General features: G+C 41.7%; 1 protein-coding gene across 2 annotated transcripts in view; it reads left to right on the forward strand.

The window, feature by feature from the left end:
* Positions 1-13,554, forward strand: part of CSMD2 (CUB and Sushi multiple domains 2) — a 562,181-nt gene that overhangs the window by 322,666 nt on the left and 225,961 nt on the right. Inside the window, exon 13 of one of the 2 annotated variants that reach the window (XM_032802693.2) lies at positions 2,325-2,507. The exons of the other annotated variant lie outside the window; for it this stretch is intronic. Within the exon in view, the coding sequence (XP_032658584.1) occupies positions 2,325-2,507 (183 nt within the window). The remainder of the gene's footprint in view (positions 1-2,324; positions 2,508-13,554) is intronic. 2 annotated transcript variants of the gene reach the window in all.

Consider the following 13,554-nt stretch of genomic DNA (forward strand, 5'->3'; position numbering starts at 1 on the left):
TGAATATGGAACCTGTTGGACCAGAGCATGCTCAAGTTTTCTTGTTTAAAACAGGGGAGAGACACGTTGGGAGTTGTTTGAGATCAAAGAATCCAAAGTCGTGATGTGGAATATAGAAGAGGATCTTTCCAAGTTAACCCAATATTTTCCTTTTGTCATCATTAGCTGGGGAGTGGAGAAAGCAGAGAGACAGACCCCATCTCACTGAACACTTTACTAAAGTAGACTTGCAGAGCTTTTCTTGTACTGTCATTACAAGATGCCTTTCCTGAAGAATTAAAGGTGTGCTGTGCATTCATATCTTCATGAAGGAGTGTCACTAATTGCTTCAGGAGACGAGATTTATTCTCAAATTTCCAGAACTACCATTTGGTTGAACTAGGCTGACCAGATGTCCCGATTTTATAGGGACAGTCCCGCTATTTGAGGCTTTTTCTTCTATAGGCTCCTATTACCCCTCACTCCCTGTCCCGATTTTTCACACTTTCTATCTGGTCAGCCTAGGTTGAACTGTACCATCTGTGACCTGAGACATTGCTCCTTTATTAGCTCAGATCAGAAAATGGAATGAAAACTATATAGTTAGGAGTGGTAAATGGGATGCAGAGCTTTACAACTCCCAGGTCACTGTTTTGAAATAAGCAAGGGCGATCACTCATTGCCCTCCGATTGTTGGGCTCTGTGAAATGGGCTGCCGTCTCAGTCCCGTCTGCTGATTGAACTGATGGCCTTCCATATAATAAAACCACCCACACATTTGGCACTGTTGTTAGTTTCAGGATAGAGGCAGGGGATTGAATCTGCTGTGTGTAGGGAGTGTCACAGTGACCGAGTCCCTTTAAAGGATTTTGGGATCAGCCTCATCTGTGACTATTTTATTTTCCTGATCATAGGACTGGGAGTTCAGCAAGGGAGTTCCCAGTGTCTGCGGGGGACACGTCTCACAGGTGAAGCTAAGTTCACACTCTCTTAAAGGGGCCAGCACACCCTGTGACATACTGCTATAGGAGTTCCCTGTGGATGCATGAAGTCCAGGTGCATCTGGATGGAAGCTTATCCTGTTTCAGCCAGTGCTCTGTGGATTTAGGATTCCAGTATCCAGGATAGTGAATCTGTAGCAATTAAGACCCTCAACTTGGGGCCACAATCTGCTTTACTCATCAGAGCACCTCACCTCATTCCAATGGGGCTACCGTAGAACTTCAGAGTCACAAATGAAACGTTTGTAACTCTGAACAAAAGGTGATGGTTGTTCTCTTAACTGAACGTTGACTTAATACAGCTTTGAACCTTGACTATGCAGAAGAAAAATGCTGCTTTCCCTTTATTTTGTTGTGTGCTTGCTTTCTTATTTATTTATTTATTGGTCTCTGCTGCTGCCTGATTGCGTCCTTTTGGTTCCAAAGGACGTGTGCGATTGACCAGTCAGTTTGTCATTCTGGTGTTCGTAACTCGGAGTTCTACTGTATTTGATAAGGCCAAGACCCTCAAAGGTATATAGGCAACTAACTCCCATTGCCTGAGTCTTACACTCAGTGTAAGTGTGGCAGAATCTAGCTTTTGAGAAGTAAATGAATATCTTCAGGTTCAATGTGGATTTTAATTTCCGACGAGTAGTGTAGATGTTTTTATTTACTCCTAAGATAGAAATTTTTTTTCTTTCTTAAAGAGGATTTTAAAATTGTTCGTTGTATTTCAATGGCCAGGTTCGTTAATCAGATACCCTCCCTCCCCAAAGGTTTCACAGTAGCTGTGTGTCCACTTCTCATGCCACTCAGAATAAATGTTCAGCTGCATGGGAAATCAGTATAACAATCAATCTCTCTTTCCCTGTATTACTTTCGTATTTAGAAAGGCAATCGGAAATAGGTCAGTTACGAGGATGGATGGAAAGGGATTAACAATTCAGATCAATCAACCAGGAAAACCATCACCATGCCTGTAAATACAGCTGTTTAAAATGATGACTTTCTTTAGTTGATGTCCCAACACTGATACATGTACCACTCACCCAGTCAGTATAACATGCTGCCCCCGTGTAGTGGTGGCTGGGACGTAACCAGGGGATCATAAGGCTGCTGGTGCATTAGCTAATAGAGGTGGGTCTTTTAATTCCAGCGATTAGAGGCTCATACATTGAGATACAGAGGCTCCAAGTTCAATCCTCCATGCCAGCGACCCACCCAGGGGTGTGGCGTTATGTAAGGGTAATGCACACCTTATCTGTTGATAGCATGTAAGCAAGAGCATAATACAAACATTACGACAAAGTTTCCAGTTGCCAGAACCCTTTTTCCCCCCACTTTTGTTTTATTTTCTTTCAGAAATTGACCAGGGGAGTTGCGGCGATCCTGGGATACCAGCCTACGGCAAGAGAGAAGGCTCAACATTTCGCCACGGAGACACTTTGAAGTTTGAATGCCAGCCTGCCTTTGAGTTGAAGGGACAGAAAACAATTACCTGCCAAAAGAGTAGCCAGTGGTCCGCTCAGAAACCAGTCTGTGTTTGTAAGTCAGTGAGGAGACTGCTTTAAAGTGTTTGCAATGTCCAATGAAGTAACTACGTAGACAACACATTTGTGCACTGGATTTAGTACCTAGAATGCAGAAAATACTGGAGATAGAGAGATGGAAGCCAAACTGCAAAATGTGGATCGAGATTTCAACTACTCCAGTGTTCGAGAGTGTTTGAATCTGAGAATTTGGTTCTGTCCATTACAGGGGAAAGGGGACAGCCTCAAAATTTGGATCTGGCTTCAAATTCCAATCTCTCCTTCCAACATTTTTTTTATGGTATCTAGTTTCAGGATTTGGGTTCAGGTTCAAGTCTTAGAGAAAGTGGAATCTTCGATGCTGGTAAAACCCCATTAAATTAGATTCAATTTTTGGCCATTTAATTCTCCTTTGTAATGTGACAGCTCTCAGGTCCCCTACCTCCAAATCTCAACTTTAAATTTCTTGTCTTAAATCTCAGCAGAAATAGGGTTTGATGCTCCCAGTAGTGACTTGGGGGGAGATTTTCAGAGGCGTAAGCATAAGTTAGGCGCCCAGTTCTTTCTGGCTTTCAGTAGTCCTGACTGCCCTTGGAAAATCTCCCCTTTAACTGATAGTGTTAAGCACAATACAATTATAAATTATCGGAACCATCACCAAAAAGGAAACCGTTAACAAGGCTTACAAAAGTATTTGCTTTATTTTGTTCCCCAGCTGAGGGTGAGTGAACTCATTGTGTCTAATATTTTACCCACTTGAGCACTCCAAGATCTGAATGTTCGGCTTTGAGGAGACGAAAAGGGAAAGTCAGTGAAACGACAAGATGATAAAATGTAGCTGAGAGTGAATAACAGATACAGAGGAAAGGCAAGTGTGGGGAAGTGTGTGCCAAGAGGAGACAGAAGAAATGTTCCTAAAATGATACATTGTGTGTATATTTATTATAATACAATAAATGCACACATGCATCCTGTCCAAGGTACTCACTTGTAGTTTACGTAGGTTTCTTCTGTACCAAAGACATTGCAAAGCCTAGGAAAACAGATATATTATTTGAAAATTGAATTACCCTTGCTACAAGGGGCAATACATAGAGGCAACTGTGGAAGAACAACATTTGCAAATAAGTAAACTTACTTTTAAATTATAGGGTAAATGTTTTACATGCTTTGAACAAGTTTTGCAAAACTTCTAAGCAACTTGCACAATTTGTGAAAGCCCTTGGCGTCCACAAGATTTGCCCATTGCTTAATGCCATGCACTTTTGCACTGCTTGGCTTTGTCCAAAAGCAAACACACCCTGAGACATTTGAGGAAAATAGTCCCCCTTGTATTTTTCTCCTGATCAAAATGGAAAGTGCTAGAATTCTCACGACACAGCCCTTTTTTGTGAGACTCTCCAATCCAGTTTTTTTCTACCTCAAACTATCCAATATTTGGGAATTTTTAACAAAACCTTCAGCTGTTTCTGAGATTTCCGCTGACGGACAATTGATAAATACCTGTTATTCACGTCTTGGGTACGTGGAGTGACACAGCTCCATCAAAATGTTAGCACGGTTGAAATTTCCCCATCTTCAGTCCAATAAAGGTGTGGAATTTTCACCTACTCTGTCCATAGATATGGAATGGGGGGTGGGCATCATACCAAAGCCCATATTGCTCGGGGCAGGGGAAGAGAAGCATGATCACTAAAGAGCCATAAATCCACCAGTTAAAGCCATGCAGCATCTTCCACCCCTGTGGTCCAGCTGTGGATATTTACTAATCAAAAAGGCAAAATGTACAGATAGTGCAAAGAAGTTTTGCCCGTCCTCCTCCTGCTGCTCTTGTGTTTGGTTACTCTAGACACGATCACATGAATGTGTCAGCAGAGATGACACAGTAGAATGGTACTAGAACATAACTCAGCATAAAATCTGTATCTGTACCTGTACTGGGCATTAGGTGGAAAAACATGGTAACCTGATTCATATGCTGCTAGTTGGAATATGCAAACAATTTAGTGGCTCCAATTCTAGCTGCAAACGCATGACAAATGCAGAAGGAGATTAAAGCAGCATCTGCTGGCCTGATCAATGATTTATATCCATGTTGTATGTATCTCAGAGAACTCATGGCCTGAACTTCCAGTGATGAGGCCACACAAAATCATCATGTACCTGCCTTATTGTGAGGGGTTCCTCAATCCACCATTGTCTATGTCTTCATGATAAAAGATCTTCCATCTTTATCCTTGTGGTTGTCATCATACCCCTTAACCATTCATGCTATGTACATGGGGCGCTTGGGAATTTTCACCAGACTGTCCCATGCATGCACCATACTTCCCACTTAGGGACAAAGTATGTCTGGCCTTGAGTGCATATAGGTTCCCTCTGACTGGCTGAACTGACTGGAAGTTGTTCTTTTAGCTCACTGGGTTTCTGTAGCTGAAAGGGGTGAGTGCAGTTATCCATCCACATGTTTGCTGTTAGCTGATGATGAAGGTCTCTGCTGCACTCAGCCATGATCATTATTAGATGTGGAAGACCTCTCTCCCCACTTCGCAGTGTCTCTTAGACCTCAGACCAGCTTCATGATTGCAGTTATTCATCCCGACATGTGTTTTGAAAGCTACTGTTTGTAAAATCATTCCAGGGTCGGTACCATTTTCACAAGCAGGGGTGATCCAGATTTCACAGCACAATAGAACCAAGATCATCACTTCGGTATCAAGTTGTGGTTGTCTTTCAGGAACTTAAAGATATTGAAAACAGGATAAGGAAGTGTCTAAGGGGTAAAATTAGTACCTCAGACATGCAGTTGTGTTAATAATCTTAGTAAGTGCTGCATCTGGGTGCATTGGTGGGATCTGATATGAATACGAGGCAATAATCAAACTGTAGTTACCTGTGAACGAATAGAAAAGCAGGTTTAAGAATGGGGAAATAGCCGCATGGTAACAGAACTTGCATAGGGAGCAGACTGGTTGTTCATATACCACAGTGATGACCCTGGTATAATGTATGGCCAGATTGACTAGAATGCCCCATTCCATTGCATCATGTGTCCGTATTGCTACTTAAATGCACAAATCTGTATTATGAAAAATAAGGCGTTTTGTAATTCTTACCTGATTTTAGATGGGCTATTGCATCCCTAGGCCCTGATTCAAAACAGACTTTGTGATCAGGCTTTGCATTTAAAGTGTAAATTTTACAACATGTGAGTTACAGAGCTAAAGAAAAGGGAAGGACTGGCGTCCCTGGCTAGAGCCAGCTCATGTCTAAGAGATTCTGAAAACTTCCCTTTGCACAGTTCTATTCTGTCCTTCTAGTGTTGGGTTCCCCACACTGTCATGTTAAAGCACCCAAACCCTGACCAGCCATGCCCGATGGGCCAATCCTGTGCTATGAGCAAGTGAGTCAATTGCGCCAAATGTGTGATCATTTTATGTTGTGGATAATTATGGAATAAGCTGTCACTGCCAGGCGATACCTTTTGACACCAAATCCCGGTGAATATGGGTGATGGTTTTGCCTTCCACTCCCCCTCCTCCATTACTTGTGCTGGTGAGTGTCTAAGGAGAATTATTTCTGAAATGGAATCATTTTCTGGCACGTTAGTTCAATGTCTTCACATTAATGGAGCTGTAGTTTGCTGAACCCGTCAAGCACTGTACAGGTAAAGAGTGTGTGTGTGTGTGTGTACACATATATGTGCATGTACCTGTAAATGACTATGATCATGGATGCGTAAAGAGGACATGGGGGCAAAGTTTATGGTTTTACATTGAAGTTCTGCTACAATTGCCTTATAGGTTATGTGTGGAACCTAATGAAGAGTGGTGTTATTGTTGGAGGATCCATATTTTTGGCCTGTTTGAGCTATTGTGCGGTGAGCCAGAAGGCTTGGCTCCATGTCCTGATACAAACTTCTACAAAGTTTCCATCTGGGGTTTTAGTTCAGGCTCATCCCTGGTTTCCGGTGGCTTTTGCTTTATTATTATTAGTTATTTTAATTTTTTTTAATTGATTAGTATTGTGGTAGCACTTAGCGCCTCTGTCAAGAACCAAGGCCACATTGTGCTAGGCGCTGGACAAACCCAGAATGCAGGACAGCTCCTAGCCCCAGAGAGTTTAACAAGTGACATTATAGTCGCTTTTTCCCCCCCTTAGTTGTAGTCCAGTGGTACACTCCCTCTGTTCCTTTCGTTTCCGGTTTAAAAGAATCTAGTACATGCCTGTGAAAACTTTTTGTTTGTTTGTTTAATGGTGAAAGTTTCTGCTATCTCTAGTTGTGATGTGCTGGTTTTCAGCACAACTTCACATGGTTGTGTTATGGGTCTGGGTGGTGGTAATGTGGCATGGTGGTTTGCGTTGTGACAGTGTGTGTGTGTCAAACTGCAAACTTGCAAGTTCTCATGCCCTGGAATTGACTGGAAAGGAGACTTGGGATCATCATACCGTGTGGTTAGAAATGCTTTCTTCCACCCAACCTTAGTTTCCTATTCACTGCCTGAAACCTCCCTCCAGTCTGTATCTAATTGCTTTGACACATATGACCTGTAAAATGGGCACTTACCTGATACTGGAGCCTGTTCAGTAGATGTCTTAGAACTGGCAATTTGTGACCTGAACCTGTTATAAACTAGCATGGAGTGAATCAGTGGCGCCTGTTGCTAGTTGTGGCAATTTTGAATTTGTCCCACAAAAGCACCAGCCACTGTGTGTGCAGTTAGCAGCTTGGCTCCTCGCTCCTCTCCTGAACTCCCATTCAGTTATACAGCGCTAAAGTTTTCTGTTTGTTCTTCATGAATCCTTACAGTCTATCTGTGCACCTGATGTTTGATGCCTCACATATAATTTTTCTCCCCTTTAGTGGTAATTACTCTTCCTGTTAATCTCATATTGGCTTTTTATATCGGCTGAATAATCCTAACTCCCCACTGCAAATGGTGTGTTTTCTAATTTAAATGAGTGGCTAACCTTTTGCATTCACTTCCTGATACATACATATAGGATTATGAGCTGGTAATACAAACTGTGATAGATGTTTTCCCAGCACCGTACTGAACAGCACTGTGTAATTTTGTATAACTCGACAAATTTTCAATTTTAGCTCTAAATTAACCTGTTAATTAGTTTTGCTTTCTTTCTTTCTTTCACTGCCCATGATTCATGGCAGCAAATGGAACCACTCTGACAAAAAAACAATTTTTGAGTTTTAAATAAGTGGGAATAAGAGGAAAAAAATCTTCTCTGTATTTATTTATTTTAAATTATGGAAATTTATTTTGAGATCGGGGAACCCAGATAGCCAGATTCCAGAAGGCAATAGTAATCTGTTGAATTTGCTTGTGGTAAGCTTTGTCAAAAGCAGGGTAGGTCTGGCAAAGGTAGGAAATGCTGTTCTAGTCTAAGTACAGAGAGGCCATTTTTGTGTGTACAAATTTTCAAAATCTCAACAAAGCTTTTTTCACCCAACATTTAAAATTTGTTTCACAGAAAACATTTACTATCCCCCCCAAGTTATAGAGTTCATTTAAAATGTATAAAATAAAATAGGACTATTTTTTAAAAGTTACCGATGTTTGACCCACTCTAGTTCTCATAAAGAAAAGGTAAATAGCCTCCTGTTGAGTTACTTGAGAAGAAAGGCAGTTTCCCTTACTTGACCCAGCCTGGAGAGAAATAGTTGGATAAAATAAATAACCTGAACTTTTCTCCTGAATGAAAAATAAAAAAATTGACCTGAATCTTAGCAAAGGGAGGAAATGTTCAGACTGGGGTTCGGGCAAAACTGTAAAATTGGCTCTGGATTCCAATTTTCTAAAAGTGTGTGTGTGTTTGCTTTGGGCTTTTGGCTTGAGTCCAGCTGTAGGTCAGATAACTACCATGGGGTAGTTAGTAGATGGTATTTTGTGCATCTGAGAATTTATACAGTCCAACTTGGACTCTAAGGCCTTTCTACACACAGATTTTGTACCAATCTGACTGTTTTGGGGAGGGGTATGATGCTGAAATAGTTAGGCAAGTACAAAGTTAAGTGTGGATGTGGTTATACTAATATTAAAAAGCTCAGGTTTGAATAGCTTATTCCCCTTGCTGTACAGGAATAAGTTATTGTGGTATAAACACTTTTATGACAGCATATTTCCACATTAGGATAACTGTAGTGCTCTAACTATTCCAGTTCAGTTAAAGCAGTACAACATCTGTGGGTAGACTAGAAGACCTAAGAGCAAAACTGAGAGGTAGTGTGCAATTAGGCTCGGTAAGGGTACTTTTCATTCTCTAGACCTATTTACTCCCACTTGCTGACGTGCAGTCTGAGAGGGGCCAGCGCCAGCTTCTACAGAGGATCGTGCAGAAAACCATGCAAAGGGCAGCTACAGACGGGGGCTATTTTCTTCCTGTCCCTGCCACTCATTAGTGGCTGGCTTATGCTGTGAAGCAGAGGGAATCACATTCCTTCCAAAACTCTTGGTAAATTTCAGATAATTATTCAAGATGTATGGGGTTGTTCGAATCTCCAGAAGTTGGATCTTTATAGGCACTGGGGTTTTTCTCATTTTAACAGCCATGGAATAGTGTGTTTCCTTTCTCCAATGGGAATTGTTCCAATGCACTCCTTGTAATGTTTCCTCTTTATCTTCTTTTTCATCCGTGCAGTGCTGATTGAATATGATGTGTACAGTATATGTTGCATCTGCAGGCTGCTCCACCCCTCTGTTATTGAAGGGTGAGACTATTCTTCTAGGTTATACCTGTTGTGGATGTTAGTTGCTGTTATAAACAGATAGCTAAGAGTTAATGTTTTTTTTACCTATAAAGGGTTAACAAAGGGAACCAAACACCTGACCAGAGGACCAATCAGGAAACAAGATTTTTAAAAGCTTAGGGAGGGAATGTTTGAGTGTGTGTCCCTTTGTCTGGGTCTCTGGTCTGTCTCTCGGCTATGAGAGGGATCTTTCTATCTTCAAGCTTCTAATCTTCAGTTTCCAAGTTGTGAGTACAAAGCTAGAAAAACAATAGGCTTTTATTGGTTTTTTTGTATTTACATGTGTGTAGTTGCTGGGATGTTTAAATTGTATTTCTTTTTGAATAAGGCTGTTTATTCATATTTTTCTTTTAAGCAATTGACCCTGTATATTGTTATCTTGATACAGAGAGCATTTTTATGTCTTTTCTTTCTTTTTATATAAAGCTTTTCTTTTTAAAACCTGTTGGATTTTCTTTTCTAAGTGAGGCTCTAGGGGATAGAAATCCCTGTGCCAGGATTACGGTCTCTCTCAGGGAAAGACTGGGAGGGGGAAAAAGAAGGAGGGGGGAAGGTAAATTGCCCTCTCTGTTTTGTAATTCAAGGAGTTTAAGTACAGTAATCTTCCAGGATAACCCACGGAGGGGAAGCCTGGGGAGGAAGTAAAGAGAAGACAAGGGGAGGGGGGTTATTTCCCTTTGTGGTAAGACTCAGGGCATCTGAGTCTTGGGGTCCCCCAGGGAAGGTTTTGGGGAGACCAGAGTGAGCCAAACACTGGAAATTTTTGGCTGGTGGCAGCGCTATCAGATCCAAGCTGGTAATTAAGCTTGGAGGTTTCATGCAGGCACCCACATTTTGGACTCTAAGGTTCAGAATTAGGAATTATGCTTATGACAGTTGCTCATCTGTTTGTAGGCTCAGTTTGTTTAGTGGCTTTTGGGCGAGTAATAGGACATTTTTCATTTGTTGCTTTGGGGCTGGTTTACCTGGTGCCTTTTTTGCCTTGTGTGCTCAGGAAAGGTGCTGGAATGAGATTCCTAGATCTGCTTTGATCCACCAAACAAATAGAGGATGGGCACTGGCAAGGCAAGTACCTCCTCTCTGACTGCTATGGGCCATCAAGGTGACTTCTGGCTTCATGCCATCAACAGAGTCGGCCATGAGTGAGACTAGTTATTGCTGAGTAATGACGTGAGTGTGTGTGCGCGCGCGATAGGAACATGTGTCCGTGAAGACCCTTTAATAACTTTTGGTTACTGTTGGCCAGAGTCAGGTTCAAAAAGGTTAATTATTGGTGAAATGCTCTGAATCCTCTGACGGCTCCTGAGCCCTTTGGACCATTGTTTCTTGGATTACTCTGATCTCTGTGTACATGTGGGATTTGTAGCTGTTTTTAACAACCTTCTTTCACAGATGCAGCCATGTAAGAGCGTCCTGTTCTTAAAATTAAGTTGCCGTTCTGCATCCAAAGTCTTTGTTCTGCATTATGGCCCCAATTCATCAAAGCACTTCAGCTCTGAGATTTAGGCAGTTGCTTAAGTGCCGTGGTGAATAGAGATTAATTTCTCCATGTGCTTAAGTACTTTGCTGAATTGGGGTTTATTGTCCTGTGATTCACTCCCCATCCAGTTCTTACTGTGATCCACAGAGATATTTCCATTTCCCCCATCTATGGATCGAGAGGATGAACCTGCTCTGTTGCTGACTGGTGGGCCAGTCCCTTCCAATAGAGCTTTAAATAGAAGGGTGCTTGTTTTGTGTTTGAATGTGGGTGTGTGGTGTCCATCCAGCAGGAGAGTCACAGGACATCCAATACCATCCCACTCCCTTCAGTTGTTGTATCTCTCTTAGCATCTATACAGAATTGGCTTCGGTATGCACAGTTTAGGTGAGAACCATGCTTTTTCTTTCTGTAGTGGATATCTTTAGTTTGGGATAGAACTTCAAGTGACCTTTAAAGACTGTCCAGATCTGTCTTTGCCCAGCAGTGGAATTTTGTGGACCCATAACAACATTTTCGGGGCTTGGACAGTTTTTTCAAATACTTCTTTAATGTCTCCAGACTGGCAACAGACCTGGCATGGAAGCTCTTAAGCTCAACAGACACTATGCTGGGTTTCTCTTAGTCAGAATGAGAACCTGAGCTCCTGGATTCTTGACTCTCAGTTTATCTAGAAGACTGGCAAGTATGGTGTTCCAGTAGTGGATCTTGCCTGTTAGGATAGCTTGAATCAAAGCCTCCATTACTACGTTGTGGTGTTGTTAGCCTTGTTGCTGCACATTCTGATTGTCTGAGGTGCTGACCAACTACCGGCTGGCTGCTCAATGCCTTTGAGAGTCAGGTCTCCAATGCCTTAAGATCCATTTCCTGGGCTGAATTCTGCTCTTGTCTACACTGGTCTGGAGTAACGATTTTGGCTGGTTTACACTGGTGTATATGAGCCTCCCTGGCCTGAGGCTTTTTCTTTATTCCTGATGGTGCTGCTTATTTGCTGCATGTGTCTCTCTGTGTACCTGGGTTGGGTGGGATCTTTACTAGAGGTTTATCTTTTTTTTTTTTTTTTTTTTTCATTTTTTTTTTTTTTTTTGCCGAATACCTCTGAGATTTGATACTAAGCTGTATTAGTGGCTTCATTTTTCATTTTTTTTTTTTTTTTTTTTTACCTTTACACCTTTTCTCCTCTCCCCCAGAGGAAAGGAAATGTCCAGTGCGTCACATGCCTGTCTTTAATGTTGACCACGGAGTGGTTTTCTCGTGTCTCTTGCATTTGTTTGCCTGTCCTAATTTTACGGTGTATGTTAACCTAATATTTTATCTTTGCTGTTGTTGTAGCTTGAGGAGATTATTTTTCTTTGCATTGATTTCTTTACTATGCAGAGTGCCAGAGGCAGGGGGCTGCAATCTCTTGAGATTCTTCTTGTTCTCATTATTTAACATTTATATTGCAGTACCTCAATATTTTGCTAAGTAAAGGGACACTCTCAGTTTACGTGTCTATTAATATACATGGCCTCACTTGAGGCCAACCTGTGTCTCAGACAGTGTCTGGTTGCTTTATCCCAGGAGCAGATCAGGAAGAAGATTATGACTCTCAGTCACAGTCTGAATCCCTTTTCCCCCCCTACTGCTGTATCCTATGTCAGCCCAATACCTTCACAGCACAGGTCTTCCAGCATGCCCAGCCCACTCCTACCAAGCTCTGCATGGGCTGTCTCCCGCCTCCACACACACACACACACACACACACACACTACTACCTACAATGGAAGTAGCCAATGCAGGTGGGCCATAATCTAACCCCTGGTATAACTCAGCGTTGCTCCATTTACATCCATTTCCTTCTGCCGCTGGTTGCATGCATCAGTAGAGCACAATCTTATAGGTCCTACATTATTATTAATTAATTATTGGTATTACTGTAACACAGAGGTCGGCAACCTTTCAGAAGTGGTGCGCTGAGTCTTCATTTATTCACTCTGATTTAAGGTTTCGCGTGCCAGTCATACATTTTAACGTTTTTAGAAAATCTCTTTCTATAAGTCTATAATAGATAACTAAACTATTGTTGTATGTAAAGTAAATAAGGTTTTTAAAATGTTTAAGAAAAATCATTTAAAATTAAATTAAAATGCAGAGCCCTCCCAGACTGGTGGCCAGGACCTGGGCAGTGTGAGTGCCACTGAAAATCAGCTCGCGTGCCGCCTTCGGCCCACATGTGCCATAGGTTTCTACCCCTGCTGTAGCACCTGGGAGCCCTAGTCATGGACCAGGACCCCATCATGCTAGGTGCTGTACAAACCCAAAACAAAAAGATGGTCTTATTTGGATTTATAGGACCACATAGGAGTCACCTATCTCATACTTCCACAGTAGTGATTCCTATATTGTTCAGTGAGTGGGCGTGGTTTTTTTAATAGACAGATATTCCCAGACACCTTACAATAGGGTTTAGTTGTCAAAAAGACTTGACAGCATTCCTTTTAATAAAGATTCCTACATACACCAAATCGCTTGGTAGATGCTGACATTTGTTTCTTTTCTCTTTAATCTAGCTGCCTATTCTCTTTGTTATCAATAGCAGGAAATGGCTTGTAGCTCTTAGCCTCAGTAATGCCCGGTAATGTGCATTTTGTTTGAATTAAGGCCATTAGGTATTGAAGAAAAAGGAAGCTCATACTAGGGGGAGGGAAAACGTCAGACCGAATAATTGTATAAATGGCGACCCAAAGCCATCCTCCGAGTTTATAGCCTCGTGCCAGGAATTAGCATGAAAAGAGTATTAAATGGTAGCTTTTAATAAATGTATATCAGGTGATG

This window comes from Chelonoidis abingdonii, chromosome 25 (assembly GCF_003597395.2).
Source record: "Chelonoidis abingdonii isolate Lonesome George chromosome 25, CheloAbing_2.0, whole genome shotgun sequence".
NCBI lineage: Eukaryota > Metazoa > Chordata > Testudines > Testudinidae > Chelonoidis > Chelonoidis abingdonii.